General features: G+C 48.3%; 2 protein-coding genes across 13 annotated transcripts in view; one reads left to right on the top strand and one right to left on the bottom strand.

Annotated features, from left to right (window-relative positions):
* TNRC6C (trinucleotide repeat containing adaptor 6C) overlaps window positions 1-8064 on the top strand; it is a 357433-nt gene extending 349369 nt beyond the window's left edge. For all 12 annotated transcript variants that reach the window (XM_068914208.1, XM_068914209.1, XM_068914215.1 and 9 more), the window contains 3 exons: window positions 193-263; window positions 1013-1152; window positions 2991-8064. In XM_068914208.1, the coding sequence (XP_068770309.1) occupies window positions 193-263; window positions 1013-1152; window positions 2991-3351 (572 nt within the window). In that variant the 3' untranslated portion in view covers window positions 3352-8064. The remainder of the gene's footprint in view (window positions 1-192; window positions 264-1012; window positions 1153-2990) is intronic.
* Window positions 8065-19162: 11098 nt separating this feature from the next.
* On the bottom strand, window positions 19163-20984 carry LOC104139987 (GTP-binding protein Rhes). The gene has a single exon (XM_009668455.2). The coding sequence runs from the start codon at window positions 20528-20530 to the stop codon at window positions 19904-19906; it is 627 nt and encodes a 208-aa protein (XP_009666750.1). The 5' UTR covers window positions 20531-20984; the 3' UTR covers window positions 19163-19903.
* Window positions 20985-21209: the final 225 nt, after the last annotated feature.

The raw sequence follows: 21209 nt of genomic DNA, 5'->3' as shown, positions 1-21209 counted from the left end.
ACAGAAGTGGCTTTTCATTCAGCAGCCTTTCATTCCAGAGAAGACAATAAATCAAGATGTGGGTGAACAAATTTGTTAAATTTGTTTACAGTAGCAATTAACACTTGCTACCATGTTGCAGTGCCAGATAAGTTTCCTTGTTGTAATTTGCTCTCCATATCAGGGTAAAATGTTTTGTTTGCAATTCTGTAGGTTCTGCGTGGAGTACTGACAGCTCAGGAAGAACAAGCAGCTGGCTGGTTCTTCGAAACCTCACACCCCAGGTGCATACAATTATACGTAGCTAGTTATAAAAAGAAGCCTGTTGTATTTAAGAAATGGTGGGAAGAACGCTTATCAGTGCTTATCAGCCTTGGGTCGTTTAGTTTATTTGAAAGGAAAACACATTGTTCTGCATTTGTTACAAGTGTCTGTCTTCAGGTAATCTGTAAAGCTTTTACAGGTTGAATCAAATTTGAACTTTAAGAGTATGTAATTAGTCATTCATTTTACTCTAATTATGTGTGTGTGTAAGTTTGGAAGTGCATGATGTCTTAAGGCAGATTCAGAGATTTAAATCTGCGTTTCCTGTGGGTTTTTATTTTGCTCTTAAGTCCATCAAATCCTCTAGTCCTCCCCCATGATATCATTCATTCACAAAGAGGAACGTAAGCCCGAAAGTAGACATCCAAAATGATCTAGGAAAAATATTTAGTTATATTTATGAACAATTTGTTTTTCCTTTGACTTATCTATAGACTTTTAGTGATAAATAGAATTAATATCACCTGAACTAGGAAATTTTGTGCACTGGACTGTAGAGAAATCTTGAAAACAGAGAAGTCTCACTTCTGTAAAGACAGTGAGTGATCAGTCTGTAACTAAAATGATGTTGTAGAAGAAAGCCATCTTCTTTTTTTTTTTTTTTCTTTCATGTGTACCCGTTCTTTACTTTTAGAATTGTTTGGTTAGCAGGTATTGCACGTAAATTCACAAAAATATAAATAACAATTTTTCCTTCTTCTCTTACCAGATTGATGGTTCCACCCTGCGGACACTGTGTTTGCAACATGGCCCTCTGATAACATTCCACCTGAACCTGACGCAAGGGAACGCTGTGGTCCGATACAGTTCCAAGGAAGAAGCAGCCAAGGCCCAAAAGTCTCTGCATATGTACGTTCCTGTTCTGCCTTGCCTTTGCTATGAAGCCGCTTTCATTTCAGAACCTATTTTCTTACGCATTTGTTTTGTTGGAATTCGGAACTGATCACTAGGCAGTTTAATCTGAATTTGGAAATTAGCTAAGGAGAGAGCTGCACAGAGGAGCAAAATAATTGCCGACTGAATACACATACACTACTGAATGAGAGATCATTACAGAAGTCGGTGATAGGTGTTTCCCATTGCTACTGTGCTCAGTAAAGATCTGTCTCCTCTAAGACTTCTGTAGCAAGTATCTTGAATTCTTTAGCAATCTAGACATTCCATGCCAGTAAAACTGGGAAGTTAAGTTAATTTTACATGAAAAGGAATAGCACAGTTGGTATATTATGGTCTGATTGTAATAAATTTGAGTGGCCACTGCTTTTAATTTCGGTATTCTTCATAATTTGTTTGAAATCAATTCCTGACGTCATAGATATAGGAGAGGATATTTTTTGTTGATGGCTTCCAAAGAGGAGGCTGCAGTCAAGGGGTGAGGGCCAGACCCCCCTCAAACATCGTTGGTGCTTGCATACAAACAAGTGTTTATTCCAACAAAAATGTAGTTGTTAATATATACATTCAGAACTCCATGCCATGCAGTGGTGAGACTGAACTAGAGAATATGGCGGACGGTGCCACGTGGCTTTATCTTGCATTCATGTTTGGAAGTTCTTGGGTTGCAAAATAAATACTGAAAGAAAATTAAAGCTAGATTCTTGGAACAGTTCTGCACCCATTCCATTAGTCATGCAGCTGCCCTTGTGCTACAAACTCAGAGAAATTAATTTTAAACATGCCGTTAAAGAAAAGTGAGGTTTCACAAAATAAAAAAAGGGTGAAAAAACCTTCAACTTTGCAGGATGAGTGGTGAGTTGCATTGAGGCATGAATCAGTTTTCAGAGAACAGCTATTGGAAAGATGTTCCTAACCCAGCCAGATGGTTTCAAGTAGATCTTTAAAAAAATGGGAATAAGGATTACAATAGAGGATGAAAATGCAGAAGACTTTAACTATACCTTGAAAAGTTAATGTTAAATGTTCTTTGTGATGGGATAAGATTTTAAAAGGTATGAAAGCATACTGGCTTGTTATGTTTGAAAAAGAAGGGTTAGAGGGCTTCTGAAAATATTTTGAAAGGAAAAAAGAAAAAAAAAAATTGCACACCTTGTGGTTGTAAGCTTGCTTCGCTCCATTGTAGGATGCATTGCTGGATCTGTATTTTTTATTTTATTTTTTAGTAAAGCCAAGTGCCGTAATTACCACAGATCCCAGTGCTCAGAAATAATAAAAGCTTCAAAAATAACTTTTGTATGCAAAAGTAAAAGTGCGAAAGGCAGAGATGATGTTAGGTGCTTGAGTGTAGACTTGGAATCTAAATTTCTGCCTTTCGCTGTAACTAGAAAATCACCACTGAGTATGACGACTTTATGCATCCCGAGTCGAGGGGTGTCTGCATTTTATCTTCCAAAGTACTAGACAGAAACAAGCTTGTTCTTCTAGTTAGTTGATTTTAAAACACCGTTGCAGAATTTAAATATTAAAATATATTCGGGGAGGGCAAATTAAGGCGAAGAGAAGCGCTGAGGCTTTTGAAAAGGAAGTGCAGTAAATTTGTCGTTGTTTGTTATTGATCACGATGGCAGCATTGTGCCCGGAGTACGGGCTGTCCCCCGCGACGCCCGTTAGCTAAGGGGGCGGCCGGCGCGTCGGCGCCTTCGCCCACGGACGCGGGCTGGTGCGACGAGAAGACAGCCCAGCCCCTTCTCATCCGCTTGCTTCCGCTCCGCTTTTGTCTCGCTCCCTAGGTGCGTCCTGGGAAACACTACCATCCTGGCCGAGTTTGCCGGCGAAGAGGAGGTGAACCGCTTCTTGGCGCAGGGGCAGCCGCTGCCGCCCACCTCGAGCTGGCAGTCCAGCGGCGGCAGCGGGCAGACGCGCCTGGGCGCCGCCGGCGGCTCCCACGGGCTGGTGCGCGGCGACGCCGGCCACTGGACGGCACCCTGCCTGGGCGGCAAGGGCAGCAGCGACCTGCTGTGGGGCGGCGTGCCCCAGTACTCGAGCAGCCTCTGGGGCCCCCCCAGCGCCGACGACGGCAGGGTCATCGGCAGCCCCACACCTTTGAATACTCTTCTTCCGGGGGATCTGCTCAGCGGGGAGTCCATCTAGGAGAGGAGCGCGACACCACGGAAGTAACAATCATCAGCACTAAAGGAAAAACGAAGCGAAACGAAACTTGTAACCCTTTCCAGTCCCGGGCTCGGCGAAGGATCCAGCTTTAACAGATCAGACTGGCAGCCCTTGTTTTAGTACCTCTGTCCAGTATCGAGGATGAAACTGCAGAAGCCCTTGTGAACTGTTAAGGAAACAGTATGGGCTACTTTTGGTCAGTGTCACGTGCTAACGACAGGTTTTATTTTTTATTTTTTTCCCCCCTCCCCCATGGCTTTTTTTGTTTTCTGTTGTCTTTTTATGTTTGTACGGAGATTTTACAAACAACGTGTAAAAGCTGCTTAGAATAGGTCTATCATGAAGGGCACTTTTCAGAATTTGGGCTGGAAAGGGTTATTTTATCGACGCGGGGGGAGGGAAAGGGGAAAAGCAAGCCTATTTAAAATGAGCCTGTGACTATTATGCACATTACCAGAGGCGGACCCAGTAATCAGAAAGGGTGAAGTGTGAGATTTACCGCTGGTACAGAAGAGGAACGAATCCGAATGGGAACTGTTGACTGTACAGGTTGAGCGGGGGGTCGGGGGGGGGGGGTCGGGGTATCGCTGTGTCCACTACTCCCATGGATCTGCCTATGCACATTACCCTCGTTTCATTACTTTTTCCATGACTTTTTTTTTAATCCCAAAAATCTAAAAAGTAAAAAAAAAAACAAAAACAAAAAAACAACAAAAAAAAACATATCAAAACATGCAAATACTTGAATCCAGCAGGCCAATAACAAAATGTGAACACTTTCTAAGTCTAATTATTACACTTCCAGGTTGGCATCAGTACACAAAAAAACAGGCTCTAAGAATTTTTTTTAAAGTTCAGACTATATGTTTTTGTTGGAACAGACGTGTGTGTGTGTGTGTGCGTGTGTTTGTGTGCGTGTGCGCGCGCCCATGTGTGATTTAACTAAAAGTGTGAATTTTTTCCTTTTATTCAGTATATGCTTTTTATTTGCTCATTGGTCAAATGTTTAATTGTTATTAGCTTCTAACTTTGCACTGAGTGTCCGCAGCCCTTCTTGTAGCTAATCCTGTAACGTTAAAAAGAAAAAAGAAAAAGGAAAACAAACAAACAAACAAACAAACTGATAGAAGGGGCTGGCGACAATTCACGTGTAAATGTTTACTCAAGGACTCTTATCGCATTTTAAAAATTACAGTGTGTATCTCTGGAGAATAATATGTATATCTACCTTTAGCGGCTTTTTATTGTGGACTAATGCAAGAAGATTATTACCGGAGTATTGCACCATTTTTTTCCATTCGGAATATAAAGTTTAAAAAAAATACTCTTGTTGAACTGTGGCCATAGATAATTGTAAAGAGTGGATAGTTCCCTTGCAAGCAGGAACAGAAACAAGCACTTGGACATAGGTTTTGACTGCTTTTGGAGGAGCCAGGAGTTTTGGCTCCCACCTGTTTACAGACCTTTTTTTCTCCTTCAAACTTTAAAATAAAAAAGGAATTAAAAAAAGAAAAAAAAGAAAAAAAAAAAAAGACTTCCATCGTAAAGAAAACTATTTTCAGAATGAAGATATGCTACTTCAGAGCTCTGGGATTGAACAGTGTTGTTGTATTATTCTTTTCTTTGGCCATTGCTGTGTACTATTTTTGTTGTTGTTTTCCTCCTCTTCGTCAAAGTGGCGAAAACTTTGTGATCACTATCTTGCACATGGTGGAAGATGTCTCAGGAAAGCCGGGTTTCCCGAGGAGCAACTCCACACCATTTCATGTATTTTTAAAACCCAACTCCTAGCACTGAAGATATTATTAAAAAACAAAATAAAATAAAAAAAGACAGTAAGAAAGAAGAAAATACCTAATCTAATGTGTAGCAGTTACATATTTACCAAATAATGGACTCAAAAGAAATAGATGTTTGAAGAGTGCTTTATATATTAAAAAGTTGCTTTATGTTTAAAAAAAAAAAAAAGATCAATGTTTTGATTGTTTTGAAAGGAAGAAAGACAATGAAATAACATACACTTCAAGTATGTTTTAAAAAATTATATGAACATTGTGCTCCCTGCCTGCTTGGATCAGGAAACTTGTGCATTACATTTTTTTTTTTTTTTGGAAGATTAGCTTTTTAATGGTTTTATCAGATTTAAAGGGTCCTGCAAGATTGCAAATTAACAAAAGCTGGTTTTATAGAGGATCATGAACTATGCACAAACTGGGTTCAAGACTTGTTTTTTTTTCTCAAGTTTTAGTAGTGTATTTAGCTGAATAACCTTTCCTCAGAGTAATTGCATCTCATTGCCATTACACGCCTCCTACATATATATTTTATATATATATATATACACACACACACTCTTATATAAAATATGTATGTGTGTATGTGCGTGTTTACATAAAATTTTCCATGCTGAAGTTTAGCATTGAGTTGTAGAAAAACTCCTGATATTTTAAAATTGGGGATGAGCATTGAAATTTCTGTTAAGGGTTTTGGGGGGTTGGGTTTTAGGGTGGGTTGTTTTTTTTTTTTTTTTTTTTGCCTTTCCTTTTGGATTAAACATGTCTGTAACTCTGAGATTAAAAAAAAAAATGTGGCTTTTAATGTTATTTCTCCTCATAGAATGTGATTGTTAAAAGAACATGCACCGGAAGTTGCTTTCAAGAGTACGAAGATTCTTTGAAACTTAATAAATTGCAGTTTTTTCTTGGCTGTTCAAATAATGTGTATTTTTCTTTTATACAGAGGATACTAAAAATGTTTGTTAAATCTGATAAGATATGTCATGGAGAAAATTTAACTCTTTTAATATTAATGAGAATTTAGCGTACAGCCAGGCAAATCACTCCTGTAAGTGTAGTCACGCGTTTTGAATATGTGCTCGGTGATGATTGCATTCTCATAAGCTTGTACCATTAATGCTTTGCATATCACACCCAAAAGAGTGATGCATAAAAAGCAGTAATCATTTTTTGTTGAAACAATGTTTTTCCTCATTTATTCATGTCTTTCTCTAGCAATATGGTAGACGAATTGTTAACACTTTGAATGTGGAGTGACTGGAGGCTGAAGGCGGTGGGTTCCTCTCTAGCTCTGCCGTGCAGTCACCCAGTATCGCCTCCCGTTTTCCGGACCTAGATGTCTCTGGATCTAAACTGCCAGTTAGACTAAATGTTATGAGGTGGGCAAATGGCCCATAAATAAAATAGGATAGAAACACAAAAATATTTAGATGTTTGGCCTTTCAGATTTTGAAGTCGGGAGAGAGAGTTACAATAGCTAACGTTAGGTGTAGGGGTGAGGCGCAGAATAATCCGCGGAGGGACCCAGACTTGCTCCATCTTGTCTAAAGATGAACTTGCACTTAGTCTTTTTCCTCTCACCTCCATAAAACCAGTTCTTTATCTCTTAGTGGCATTATGGTGACATATACTGAAAGTATGCGATTTATACCAGCTCTGGTCCCAGGTTTTCAGTGGTTAACAGTTAGTGCAGCGTGACTCATTCCACTTCATTTGAGAAGGAAAAAAAACCTACTGTCAAGAACAGGATTAATAAGGAAGCAGTTCACAGCACTGACCAGCTCTCCTAGCAGTGTGACTTCAGCCCAGCTTTCTGGTATTGGCATATCATTTCTGTCCCCGGGATCGTTGGCTTATTAAACTCTAATAAGATGAAACCTAAGGAGGGGAAAAAAGGAAAAAAAAAAAACAAAAATTCCGGAGAGTTTGTGGTTTGCTGGCATGTACAATATAGTTGCAAATAATCAAGTCTAGACTTTGGGGTAACATCTATAGCTAAAATGTCCAATCTGAAACCTAGTCTGCTAATTTACTGAGTGTCTGACTACCACCCCAAAATTGCACACCTAAATAGTATTAAAATAATTGTTTTTTACTGTGAACTGCTTCCCTCTCCCTTCCCTCCCTCTCCCTCTCCCTCTTTTTTTTTTTTTTCCCTCTCTGTTTCATGTATTTGTATTGAAATTCTTGAAAGAGAGATTGCCTTCTTTCTTCTTTTCCTTCCTTGGGGTTTGCTTGGGTTTGTTGTTTGAACAATGAAGGCTTTCCGTTTCAGTGTCTGGGATTTTTTTTTTTTTTTTTTTAAGGAGACGTCCGAAGTCTATTGCAGAGTCTGATGTTTTAGCTAATGAGAACTTTTGTCTTCCATGAGGTTGGCAGAGGTGGCTTTTGTTAAATCAGATATACTCTCAAAATTTAGTATCCGCCCTGGTGAATTAAAAGAAATACAGCTTTTGGCCAAAATTGATCTTTTAGTGTTTGCATCGATTTTATTTTCTGTGTCATACTCTTTTCTGCTTTAGTGATAGCAAGTATTTCTTAAATTGTAAAGATAGCTCCTAATGCTAAGGATTATCCTTATGTCTAAAGAATCTTTACAAGAAAACATTTTTAAGAATTTGTGGTTTTTTATGTATATTGCATTTACTGTATCTTCCATAGCACTTTCACTGCATGGCTCCCCTATCTTCTAGGCCAAGAGAAGTTCTCTCTTCTAAGCGGTCTGAAACTGTCAAAACTCCTCCTTAGTTACTTGTCTAGTTTGTGGGTGGCACTGGCAGAGCAGATTGTTTCGCTGCTTCTGCTCCAAAAATATATTATTGTTCTTGCTAATTCAATATATGATTGTGTATGTGAAGGAGCATTTTAATTAAAAAAATGTATATGGATATCTGTATATGTTAAGAATTATTGGAGTTGGAAGAGTCTGGAAATTGAATTGAAACCCCGTTACGATTTGGGTTATGGGCAGCTATAGTGTGGAGCATACCTATGGTATACCAGATCAAAGATTGCCGTGGTGACCTGTAAGGATCATCTCAAAACCTTGTATATGAACTGCTGCTAAATGTCTGTTAGAGTTCACATGTTGTAAAAAATGACAGGTGTACTAATTGTATCACTGTATTGATGCTGAATGTACAATCTCTTCAAAAATCCCGCGTAGCCAGTTTCAGGGAAGGGCAGTTGTGAAAAACGGGATATTGAGATCCAATGAACTCTGTATGTAAACTGTACGGATGCCTACCTTACCCCTGCCTTCCCCGCGCCAACCCGAGGTAAACGCCAGCTCCGTGAACGCGCGGTAATGTTTGCGATTCGTTACGTTTCCTTTAGCGGAAATTCGAAGGCGACCACGGGCCCGTTGTCGGAGCGCACAGGACAACTTTAGCTCCCTGCAGGTGTCTCGGACTGTTTTACCCTGGTCCTTGCGTCGCTTCAGAGGCAGGAACGTACCCGTGAAACCTTAACGTCTCCGGGAGCAGCCAAACTTTTGTCCTCTCACGTCCCCCCTTGCTCAGAAGGGGTCTCTTCCAGTAATACACTCATGCTCTTGGGATTTGGGAGAGACATCTCCAACGCGCACCCACACTGTAGCTTTCCTGAGGGAGGACGGACGGCTGAAATCCCCATGTTGTAGTGGGGTCTAGGTGTCTTCCTCCGGCGAATACACCCATTCTCTCAGGTTAACTATTGCTTGCTGCAAGTTGCCAGACTACACACTCTAATGGCCAATCCAGCCTGTGCAGAGACGGTAAAGTTGACCATTTAAAATTAACTTGCTCTCCCACCGTTTTCTTCTCTCTGATGAAAGGGTTTCATTAGACATGACTATGACACTTTGTCCTGTGTGTGCCCCCAGTGTTTGTTTTTTACTGTCAGATGCATTGGAAACAAGTTGCTTGTACATTTTCTCTGATGAAAAAGTGGTCCCAGTGCAGTCATGATTTCAGGGTTATTAAAATGTTATAAAACACAATAAGCTGGAAGATTGCTTTGCTTTCAATAAACATTATTATTAGTAGAGATGGCTTGCCTTGAAATAGCTATGGGGCTACCGACTGTTGATGAGAAACCCTTTCTCTTCCCCCCCCCCCACCCATCCCATCTGCCAGCTACCTGTAACCTTTAGATGAAATCCTGAATTACAATTAAATAGAAATTAAATAGGTTATTGTTTTTAATGTTTTTTTTCCCAGGGGGATGAACTTGATAATTCAAAATTCTGCTGAATTCCTTTATAATTTCTTCTGTAGTTCTAACCACTTTCCCTGATCGCTTTGCTCGCTAATTATCTTGGAAAAAATGAATTCAAGCAGATGAGAACTATTTATTTACTTTGTTGGGAAGGAGAAGACTTTGTTTCAATTTTTGCAGCAGGTTTCACTGTTTTGGTTACAGTACTAATGGCAGCTTATTATTGTGTTTGACTCTCTGTGTCTCATAGGAGTAGGAAAAATCCATCCAGTCTCAAAGATAAGAAGTCACAGGGGAATAAGGCAAGGGCTAGGAAGCCAGGGACAAAAATAGAAAGATATGTACGAGGAACTAGTTTGGTTCAGCCTTGGTTTGGTTGGCTATGAGTTTCCTTTCTGCAACAGCAAGAAAATGATTTAAAAAAAAAATACGGCTTTCTTAATAACATCAATGTGTAAACACTGATCATATAGTAAGAGAGTTCTAAAACAGTTAAATATATAGATTGTTCTAATATCCTTTATTTCTTGTTCTTCAGTATGGTTGATGCAGGTTTTGGAAAAATCCCACTGGGTTCAAGTCCTGCTTCGGAGTGAACAGGGCTGCAACACTGAATGCTACATTGCAGGGGGGGTGTCAAAATAGGCCTATGTATAAAAGCCATTTGTGGGTGCTGCTCTCTGAACTGCCTTGTAAGTTTTTGCTGCCAGATAGTTTGTGAACTATGAGTCACATGGTAACCTAGATGGGCTTGTAGTTGGAGACAGTTTCGAAATCATTTCCTCATCCAGTGGAGATTAAGAATAAAGCACTGAACCATTGTAAAATAAAATAAAAGGTATAGAGTGACCATGAGTAGGAAGTTCTGCCTGTGCTACTGATGAGAGAAGGCAAGGAGGGTGGGAGAGAGGGGAAGGAAAGAGAAAGTACACAAAAACAATAGGATCCGGTAGGTAGGTGAGAGGCAGCGTTGTCTTCTAGTATAGATACCGGTGAGTACGGTGAGTGATCTTTGTTGCCGTCCTGTTCAAACACTCTCTTTTGATCTGTTTTATAGAGTCCAGGTTCTCCAAGGCATCGGAGATTTCCCGCAGTGGGCACCACCTGTGTTACCAGAGAAGAAAGGGAAGCTTTTCCGAAGTAAGCCTAGAGGGAAAAGGTCCCCTTGAACTTTAAACAAGGCTAGAAGGCCAAATACTGCATTTTTCGGATTGGGTTATTTTGCGTGTTCTTACCAGGACAATGCATTTAAATTGCAGTATTCCACGTGGCATGAGAAGTGATCAATATTTCAAGAGGGAAGATGAGGAACACCAACAGCATTCTTAAAACTGCCTTGTGGTTCTCATAGTCAATGCTAGGACCAGAGGGGCGTTGGCTGTGTCCAGCTTCTTTGCTCAGTGGGACCTATAACTGACAGAGAAGAAATACCAAGTTCAGATTTATCTGATCTTCTACTATGCATCGTGCTAGAGGCCAAAGATTCATGGTGTGTGAGGCAAGGCTATTTATGAGCACCTCAGGATCTCCCCACCAGTTACAAGGGTGTAATGCAAGGGTTGAGTCAGGGCTTCTAAGAGCATAGGCAAAATTTAATTTTGCTGCCCAAAGAGGCCAGAGCAGAGCCTTGACAGGGATGGACAGTTCTTGTCACGGGAAGACCAAGCAGAGCTGTAATGGAAAGCTGGGGAAGACACTGGAGAGAGCGGAGATGGTGCTTTTTTTGGAACTGCTGATGGGACTGCTGCTGGCCCTCCTTTGGCCATAGCAGCCACCTGCTCCCCAGCTCCTTTGGCAGCAGAAGAAAGTCCAACCTTCTGAAGCTCTGATGTAGGTGGGGGAGGCGCTGCCGTTTTTCTGCTTCTGACAATTTGCCTGCTTGCTTGGCTTCTCCCTGTAGTCAGCCCCATGAACCAGGTTTGTGCATGTCACAGCTCCACTTGCAGCACTCTGGTAGGGTCCACACGTCGCAGCCAGGTCACGAAAGGGTCTGTGGGTCAGAATCTGGTCCTTGCTCTTTGCAGGATCTGTCACTGAAAGCATTAGACTTGATCCACGTTAAGCATGAATGTAGATGCAGCGTTTGAGTGTTACGGTCCCTCTCCAGCTTCAGTCTTCCTGCTGCCTGGCAGCAATCTCATGTCACGAAGGGGAATGCTGCCCCACAGCAAGTATGTGTTGGGGTGGGGGGGGGTTGCCTTTAAAAGCAGTTACTCCTTGGGAAATGAGGCCTCGTGTTCAAATTCTGTCCCAATACTGAAATCTTTCAAACAAGATGATTGTTGCCATCCAAAAGCACAGAAAAGATTTGGCCAACAGACTTTGCTGCTGTAGTTGGGTAGTAGCAAATTTGCACTTTGAAGAGACTTGGGAAGGCTACTTCTGCCCTGGTACTCAGCCTTTAAACTGTTTTACTCCAGGAAGCATTAAAGGAACAGCCAGTATAAACTTGAGTTCATCAGTAATCTCACAGATCTTGGGGTCCATCCTTCAGTCTCCAGAGTTTCTGGTGAGCTATGTCTTTCCGGAGCCTTTAGTTGCACCCGTGCAGTTATTTTGTTTGGGCTGTGCATGTGACTATGCCCCTCAGACACCTGTAAGATGCTGACCACGATTCCGCTCTATTGCTGGTGATTCAGTTTCACCTCTCCCTTCAGTTTGTCCTAGTCCTTCCTGCCTCTCATAGGCACAACTGTGGCCAAATAAATTCTCCAAGCAATGAAATACTTTCAAAGGCTCAGTAACATGGAAACGAAGAATTTCACCTCTTTCATCAAAAGTCTAGAAATAAGCAAAACCTCTGTATCTAGATCTTCTGAGCTTGGTAGGGTTTGAGGGGAGGGGTGGAGGAGTATATCTGAGCTATGCAGGAGAGTGGCAGACAAAGGGCTGAATCTTCTCTTGGGGAAAGAGGCACACCTGGAAGGACGTTGTCTGTTCATACAAGCAGGGCTGGAAATAGGTAGGGCTTGTGCAGTAGAAGTTTCATTTGGAGGTTTGGTGCCTGGGAAAGGGCCTGCAATGCCGACTTGAGATCTGGGTGCTGAGGCTTCTAAGGTGAGCTGGCTTGGCTTGCTGAAAAGCTCGAAAAGATTCCAGTTTCATGCTGGTTGTGCAGTCAGAATGTCATGGCAAGGTGAACTGGGGCTCCCAGCAGGTTTCAAGAGAAAAAGAAAACCATCTTTTCCTACATAATGCAAGAGTTGAGTTTCCCCTTGTCAAGGGACCTTCTGCAGTTGATACTGCCAGCCTTGGTGGCCAACCAAGATGTGAATTTTCTAGTTGTACTTTCTCACTCTCTCTGCAGTTTTAGGAGGAGATGAGGAAACAAACTCTGACTGTGGAGGAGGGTAGAAGACTAGGCTTGAACTTCTTCACAAACTTCAGGTCTAGGAGTGAGCAGCAGCTGATTGTGGAATCAGGGAATGACTCCTTGTAAGAAACGAGGGAGATCGAGACAACATAAAAATGATCTTCCCTCTTTCTCTGTAGTCTGGACAGGAGACGCTGAGGTTCCTTCAAGCAGATCCCTTGCTTATATCAAGTACATACATCCCAAGCAGCTTCCTACTTGGGAAACCTGGCGTTCTCTGGTAAGTAATCTGGGGATCATGACTCTGGGAAGAAGGGGAGCTGCTCTGGACTGGCATCTTTCAACTGATGATCTGTTCTGTTTCTGCAGCTCAGCTTCTGCTCTCTCCCCTCATTGGAATTGCCATGTTTCATGTCTGACATTTTCCCGCTCTTAAAGAGCGTTTTTGGGAAGACCTCTGTGCCAAGGCTTCCTGGATGATGCCTAAACCCATCGAGGGTTTCCCAAGGGCCAGGTCTTCCAAACAGCAGTTCAATTATCTTCTTCTGAGCTTGTATTGAAGTGCACGAGCAAATTGCTGCTGTGTGTAAAAGCAGGGAGGACATTAACTGAAGAGAGGCTGCGTGCAGGAGTCCTGAAGCTTGCTGACAAATTAGAGGATGAACTCCAGATCTGGCAACAGGCGTTGCAGGGCGGTGGTGAGATGGGAGAAGGTCCTTCTTTGCCGAGGGCCTTCCACAGGCTGGCCTTGCCTGACCTCAGTGAGCACCCACCAGAGCCTCTCCACTTGCTGCCTAGACAAGCAGCCTCTGTAGGGTATGAGCTTTCAGTAGCTCGTCTTGTCTGTCCTGAAAGCTGCTTGGATATACAGCCCTTGAAAGTGGCAGGGTACGAATTGAGGTGTTTACATGTTAATATAGGCTCCTAAATGTAGGGATCTGGTTTTGAAACAGTTTTATTTCAAGCAGTTTTCTGCATGTTTGCCCCCTATTCTTTGTCACTTGAGAAGGCCCTCATGGGCAAAGTGCTATAAATCTATCTTTGCAAATGCTTCTTCTTCCCCATTCCCCAACTCCTGCACCATGCAGATCCGTGAGATCTTGCAATGCAGGAGATCAGATTTTGCAGACAGGTTGGTGCTCTGTATCCTGTTTTATCTGGGAAAGAAATCCACATCACATCTGCAATTCCTGCACGGTAAGCTGGTGGTTATCAGGGTGCAAGCTATCACTGGGTGGCCTGCAGACTTCAGAGGAAGAGTAATATTTGCATAGACTTACTGTGCAGATTTCAAATTTTGCAATCTAAAATTTTGCTCTCATATTCAAGGCTTCGTATTCTGATTTTTCTTTTCAGAAAAAGCTGGACACTCAGCCTAAAAATCAATCAAATCCTCTTTTCGAGACTTGTTGTTCGAGCAAAGCCTATTCTGTCCCCTCACACCTCGTGAAAAAATTTGATGCCTTCTTGAACTGCCATCTTTCTTGCAATATGAAATGGGAGAAAGCATTTCATTTTTACAAAATGTCCTCAGCTGTAATTCACGATTTCTGCCACAAGATGGTGTAAAGAAATTGCTGCGCTCATGTCTGGAGCGAGCGCGGGAGAAGGAGGGTCGGATGCAGAAGGCGATGGGGCCCCACGGGCCCCAGTGCTGCATGTTGGGAGCGTTGTTGGGGTTTGCTCCCGGCTTTGCCAGCTCGCCGGGTGAAGTGGGCTAGATTGCATCAGCTCTCTTTGCCTCTCTCTGCTGCAGATTGCTTCAATGATTACCTGCTTGTCAGCAGCAGATCAGGTGTGACCGCTTGCCAATGACTTTGGTGTGGCCCTAACGCTCCCCTGCGGGTATAGCACAGTATATGTCACAGGAGCATTCAGTCTGTGGCACTGTCACGTGTGAGGCTTGGCTGACCTCCCAAAAGCGGTTTGAATTAGTGCATACATTTTTAAAAGTTCCCTTGCTTGTAAATGATTTCAAATTGAGTTTTGCATGTGGTAAAGGAGGTTTTCCTCATCGCCGGAGCCAGTTCTCTGATAAAGAATGCAAACCACAAGAGCAAGCACCGCTTGAAAGGGTCTGTGCTCGAGCAAACTGCTACGTAGCAAGTTCTTAAATTCAACAGCAGGCCTTAGGCGATTGAGAAAAGCAAGCAATGCATGTTAGCAATAATACATTTGTTAGATTGAAAAGCGCTGCAAGGCGCCGCTTGGGCACGGGGGTCACGTTGCTGGCAGCGTGTGTGTGCGTGGGGCAGAGCAGCGCTGGGGTCCGGGCTGGGGTCTGCGGCTGGGCCGGGGTCTGCGTGACGCGGCGTGAGACGAGGCAGGCAGCGTAGCCGCGGCCGTGCCAGCGAGGGAGGGAGGCCCGAGGAGCCCGCTCCGCAGCTCCCATCTGGTTCATGTGACGCGAGGGCGGTCGATTTGCCGTTTCCAGAGCATTTAGCGTGTGGGCTTGTTTTCCCCGGTGCTGTGCCTCGCTAAAGTAAAAGGCCCTAAAGACAAATAAGGCTAATTACATCCTCCACGAGTAAGTGCTGCTTTTTGTTTTAAAATGTTTTGCTTTCTCGTTGGGTGTCCTTGGCTTAAGTGTTTGTGCCGCGTCTTTACATCAATCAAAACCTGAGCAAGCGGCAGCAGGCAGCACCAATTAGGCACGTAAGTGGCTGGCAGCTGATGGCTCCCGCCGCGCTCGCCGGCGCGTCCTGCTCCTCGGCGGTTGTTTGCGCACCCAGCTTAAGCAGGAGCATCTCGGTGCGGGTCGGGGCGATGTGCTACCCGAGGCGGGAGGAAGCACGAACACCGCTCTGCCGAGGCGGCGCCAGCCCGAGCCGGCGGCGGGCTCGGCCTCTGGTCTGGCCGCAGAGGGGCTCACACAGAGGGGCGAGGGTAGCAGAGGGAAGAATTGCACCGGAAAGACGTTCAGGATCTTTCCTGTGTCTTGGGGGACGGAAAGAGCAACCTTGGATTCTGCACGTGAACAGGTCGATTTTGCTGCGATACGTTTGGCGGAAAAGGAGCCCTGGCGACCTCAGCGCGGGTCAGGGCTGCGCCGTGACGAGCGGTGTCCGCCTCGGCCCACGCTTCGCCAGCGCAGAGGGCTTTTGATTTTAAAAGCTGCTCAGCGAAGGGAGAGCGACTGGTCAGGAGGCGCCCTCGGGCGCGGGCGGCGCGAGGAGGGGCGCTGGTGTCCTCCGTGTCCTCGGCCGGGCGCTTCCCCGCTGCCGGGACCCCTCTACACGTGGAGATAACAAACCAGCTGTGAAAAACCAAATCACACTTAAGCCACAGCCCAACCCAGAGCGAAGAACCTCTCCGGTCCGGGGGGTGGGATGAGGCTGGTGCCTTGGATGCAGTCCGGGGACAGCGGTGCCCTGGGTTCGTGCCCGCGCGTGGCTCCCCGAGGAGAAAAGCTTTTCTCCAGGTTCTCCACCGCGGGGCATTGCAGTAACCTCCAGAGCAAAACTAGGGAGACAAGTCGCTCCCCTTTTCAGAGGTAAGCCTGCGTGATGTTTGTAGAGACGGGGCTAGTCGGCCTCCGTGCGCGCGGCTCCGTCCCTTGAACGCCCCACGCCTGGCTGTCGCCCATCGCTTGGGCTTGGCCTCGGATGCTGCAACTACGCCTGATTCGGTGGCTGTGATTAGTGGCCGGGAGACATGTCTCTTCACATGTTGCCACTGCTGGAGGGATGCGAACTGCAGGCGTTCAGCTCTTCAGCGTGTCAGGTCGTGTAGATAAGCGTGCTGACACCAAACGAGTTTTTGCCCTGAGTAGGGCTTTATCAGCCCTGCCGGAAACTCCTCGGTGGCTCAGCTCTTCCTGGGAACGGCATTTAACTGCATTAGTCTGCTGAAACACGGGTCCAGCACAGCGTGCACGCCTACCTCTCAGCGGCCTTCCTATTTTCCGCTTTGCTTGGCAGGCTGGCAGTCAGGTTGCTCCTTCCTTGCTCTGCCCTGTCCCAGGAGAAAGCCCAGCTGAGCGGTCCCAGCACGCAGCCAGAAAGCGGGGCTGCGCTCGCCCCGCCGGCAGCCCGAGCTGCGTCCGTCGCAGGCTGCTCTGCTGGGACAGGCCCCGGGAGCGCTGATCACGCTGTTGGCGCTCGACGTTACCGCAATCGGCCAAGCCTTTCCTGGGTTTAATGTTTCTTCTACCACTTTACCTGCAGCGGAGCTCGGCGCCTTGCAGGGTCGCACGGGCCAAGGCGCCCGGCTGCCCTGGCCCTGCGTTGCCCCCGTCCTCCTCCCGGCCCAGCGCAGAGCCAGCGGGAGGTGACATCTGAAAGGCGCTCGTCCTGCCGGCGTCCCGGCCCGACAGCCGCTGGCTGAGCCCAGCTTCCAGGCCAGGCCGCTGGGCCTGACGGCAGGCAACCGGCCCCGCGCAGCTGGCTTCCTGCTCGAGCGGTGCACAGCCGCTGAACGGGAAACGCAGGAGAAGCGGGGTTTGCAAGCGAGGGGGCAAAAGTGCCCTGCTGGCGGCTTCGGGCCGTACCTGCCCGCCTCGCGGGAGCGCTCCAGCCCCCGCCGGAGTCCCCCCGCCCGGCAGCCCCTTCCTCAGCATCTGTGGCTGTGCACGAGGGGCCGGGGGGCTCTGGCAGGCTCCGGCAGGGCCAGGAGAGGGCATCCTCGCCTCGCTTTTAAAGACGGCGAGCGCGGCCCGGCAGGCGTCGGGCGGGGGGCACGCTGGCCCTCCGTCGGGTTGGGTCCGGCGCCGGCGGCCGCCCCGCTCGCTGCCCGGCTGCGGGGGCAAAGCCTCGCGGTGCTGCGCCCAGGCGGGGCCCTGCGCCTTCGCCGTCCGCGAGGCCGCGGCGCCGCGGGGGGCAGCCGTCGCCTTCGGCCGCGGCCTGGCGAGCCAGCGTCCAAGAGCACGTCGGTCCTTCGTGCGTCCGAGGGCCGCGCTGGCTGCCGGGGGAAGGCCGGCGGGTGCCTCCCTGGGGCTGGGCCAGGCCCAGCTCTGAGGGAGCCGGAGCGGATACTTTGCGCGAAGGAAGCCGCTTGCACCGTGTGGGGAAGGGGGAAGCCGGGGGGGGGGGGGGGGGAGTCGGGCCGGCTCCGCGTTTCCCGGTTGCCCAATCTTGCGCTGCAGAACAGCTTGTTCTTGCGCTGGTGTTAGCAGGGCTAGCGGCCTCGGCAAAGCTACGCCGCCCGCAGCGCGAGCCCAGCGCCGGGCTGCCCCGGCCCCCGCCGGCCGCGGAGAGGAGAAAGTCACCCTCGGCCTGAGCGGCTCCCGCCCGCGATCGCCGTCCTGCCGGCCGCCTCCGCTCGGGGCAGACGGAGGGGCTGGGCCGGGCGGCGCCAGCCGGCCCACCGTGAGCCTTGCCGTGCCCGGCCGCGGGCCGCGCCACCGCCTGAGCTCGCCGCTCACCTCCCCTCAGCGGTGCCCGCTCTCGCTGGGCAGGCGAGCCGGGGCCTGCGCGGGCGGCTGGCCGCCGTCGGCCGGAGCGGCCCCCTGCGCCTGTCCGGCCGTCCCCGTCTCGGTCGGGCCGCCCAGCGGGTGCGCGCGGCTGAGCCTTTGCCACCCCGGTTTCATTTTGCTGCTTTCTGCCCTTCGCCCTAAGGAGCAAAGCAGGCTGATGGCTGCAGGGTGGGAGAAACGGGCCCGGGAGATGGCGGCACCCTGGAGGCCTCCTTTCCCGTCCGTCCTGCCTGGGTGGGAAGCGGAGACCCCTCCGGTGCCTCCCTTGCCCTCAGGGCAGCCTTCCTGCCTGGGGCCTTGTCCCTCTACGACGACGGGATTAACCCTGGAAATGACTCCTGCCTGCAGACCGGAGCGATGCCAGGGTGAGGGGCTGGCGTGCGGCCCCTGGAAGCAACAGCAGGGAGAGCCCCCCCCCCCCGCCCCCAACCCCGGGGGTGGACGCGAGCTGACAATATGTTAGGGCCAACTTTTTGAACACTGAGGACCCAAAACTGTCCAGCTGCCACGGTGCTACTCAACGGTGTGGATCAGGTTAGGGGGCCCCTTTGCTAGATTTTAATACCTTTATTGTGTTTGTTTGGCTGCTGAGCAGGCGAAACGCTTGGCTGCAGCAAGGACGGGCTGTGCAAGAGGAGGGTACATCAGTGCCGTACGTGCTAAAGCATGGTAAATACTGCCCTTGTGTGCACGTCCTCCCCTCCTTTTATTATCTTTTCTTAATGTGTTTATGGTTTTAATTCAGTGGATCAGCTGTCTTTTAATGGCTGTTGTTCTTTTTTTTTTATACTTGGATGTCCGAAGAGCTGTTTTATTTTTAGTTACTTACTGCTTGGTAAAGTTTTAGTGGATAAATTATCAGGAAAATCATAACAATAAAGGTACTGACACTGCCGGGGGCAGGGGGTGGAGAGTGGGGGGAGCGTCCTCCGGTACCAGGACGCTGCAGAGAAGGACAGCACATGGAGGAGGGAAAGCAAATGCAGTGATAAGGGGTCCAGGCTTAAAAGTCATATCGAGTGCTGCAACATTTGAAACATAGAAGAAAGAAACCCACAGGTTTTCCAGCTCTGCTTTGCAACAACATGTTTATTGGGTATGTTTAAAAAAAAAAAAACAAAGTAGAAAACAGAAAACTGAAGAGATGCATAGACTGTCCTATTGCATGCTCTATGCGCCTACCTAACGTACAAAATCAAAACTACTTTGGACGCTGGTTCTGTCATTGTAAACGTAGCTGGCACTAGACCGTTGTACATGGGAATGCTTGGGGCAAGGTGACCGAGACCCGGGAGACCAGAGCCAGTGGGGTGCAATGCAGCTACACAGATGCCTGCATCTGCTTCCTGATGCATGCAACAGAAGACTGTTGTTTGCCCCCTTCCTAGCACGCGAGGTCCCTCCTGCAGCCCTGCCTGCAAGCTTGCTGTTGCACAAATGCAGCATGCTCTCCGACAGAGTTTTGAGCCCCCTCTCCCTCGACGCGACTACACCCGCTGGCTCAGCGCTGCCCCGGGGTAGCGGTGTGCAGATGGACCACGGTTTCTCAGGTTCCTTTGGGAACTCGTCCTCTCCCCATGCTGCTCCAGTGCCAACCAAATCAAAGCGACCAGCATCCCTTCCAAGTCCCTCCTCCTCTTGATCTACAAATCTAACCAGTCTGAACAGGCTGGGTGGGGAAGAGGAGGGAAGGGGCGGGAGGGAGCAGGGTTAGTTTTGGCTGAGGCAGCGCCTCTCTCCACCCAGCCCACCTGAGTTTCCAGCCAGTGCTGCTGCTGCCAGCGCCTTCCTCCCAGCCCCACGTGGCCCGGCTCAGCACATGGTGCAGCTGTTGGTCTTGTTCATGGGAGGCCTCAGCGTGGGCTCCTTGGGGAACGTCTCCCTCCTCTTGCAGAGGGCTGGGCTGAGTCGGCTGGGCAGGTTGGCTTGCTGCAGGAGCTCCGTGAAGACCTCCAGGACGTTCTCATTCTCCTTGGCCGACGTCTCCACAAAGCGGCTGTTCCAGTCCAGCTCCACCAGCGACAGGGCATCCTCTGCCAGCACCTGCCTCTCCCCGCCACTCTCCGCTTTGTTGCCCACCACCACGATGGGAGGGTACTTGTCTTCCTTCACCTCCAAGATCTCTTCCCGCAGGCTCTTGACACTCTCGAAGGACTCTGCGTCATCTACGGCATAGACCAGGGCGAAGGCGTCGCTGCTCTGGATCGAGAGCTTCCTCATCGCTGGGAAAGAGTAGCTGCCACTGGTGTCCAGGATTTCCACCTTGATTGTGGCCCCGCTCACCTCGTACTCCTTGCTGTGCAGCTCCTCCACTGTGCGCCGGTACTTGGGTTCGAAGGTGTCCAGCAGGAAGCGGCGAATCAGTGCTGTCTTGCCCACGCCGGCAGCGCCCAAGAAGACCAGCCGCACCTGGTTCTTCTCCTTCACCACCAGGGACATGACTGCGCACAGAGGCTCTCCAGGGGACGGGGTCCACCGCAGCTCGCAGTCAGGCTGTGGGTGTTTCTGGATGGCTGTAGCTCTGGCGTCCTTCCTCCCCTGCAGCCAAATGCCTGGTGTCTTCCGTGCCTTGAATTGTCCGGCTCGGTGCACCCAGCAAAGTTTGTTGCCACCTTCCTGTGAACTTCTCCTGGCTGTTCTGCTGCAGACACTACAATTCCCCGGACCAGCTCATCTTTTATCCTGGCTCCTCTCTGCCATGTGGCACCCGGCTGTCCAATCTCCATGGGTTGAGGGTGCTGAAGGAGGGAGGGCAGGGAGGGAGGAGAGCAGGGTGTTCCGGGCCAATCCGCGGAGCTCTGTCCTGGAAAGCCACTCCAGCCCTGGAGAGCACCGCGCTACATTGCACATTGCACTCGCATCTCTCGCCACTGCCGGGAGCGCTGGTGCTGCTGGCAGCCTTGCAGCCAGAGCTCTGCACGAGCCGTCCTGCCCTTTTGTCTTCCGTGAAGACTGACTTGTGTTTCTTGGCATGGGTTTGCTCTCAGCCAGGGAGCTAAATAGTGCTCCCCCTCCTGTTGGGTGACTCATGGGCGGACATGGCAGGGGCTGCTTGATGTCATTTCTGACACTCGTGTGTGTTTGGGGACTTGTTTGCAGATTAGGTGGCTGCAAATAT

This window comes from Struthio camelus, chromosome 19 (assembly GCF_040807025.1).
Source record: "Struthio camelus isolate bStrCam1 chromosome 19, bStrCam1.hap1, whole genome shotgun sequence".
Taxonomy (NCBI): Eukaryota; Metazoa; Chordata; class Aves; order Struthioniformes; family Struthionidae; genus Struthio; species Struthio camelus.
Note: the sequence above shows the minus strand (reverse complement) of the source record. Positions and strands in the feature narration are given on the sequence as shown.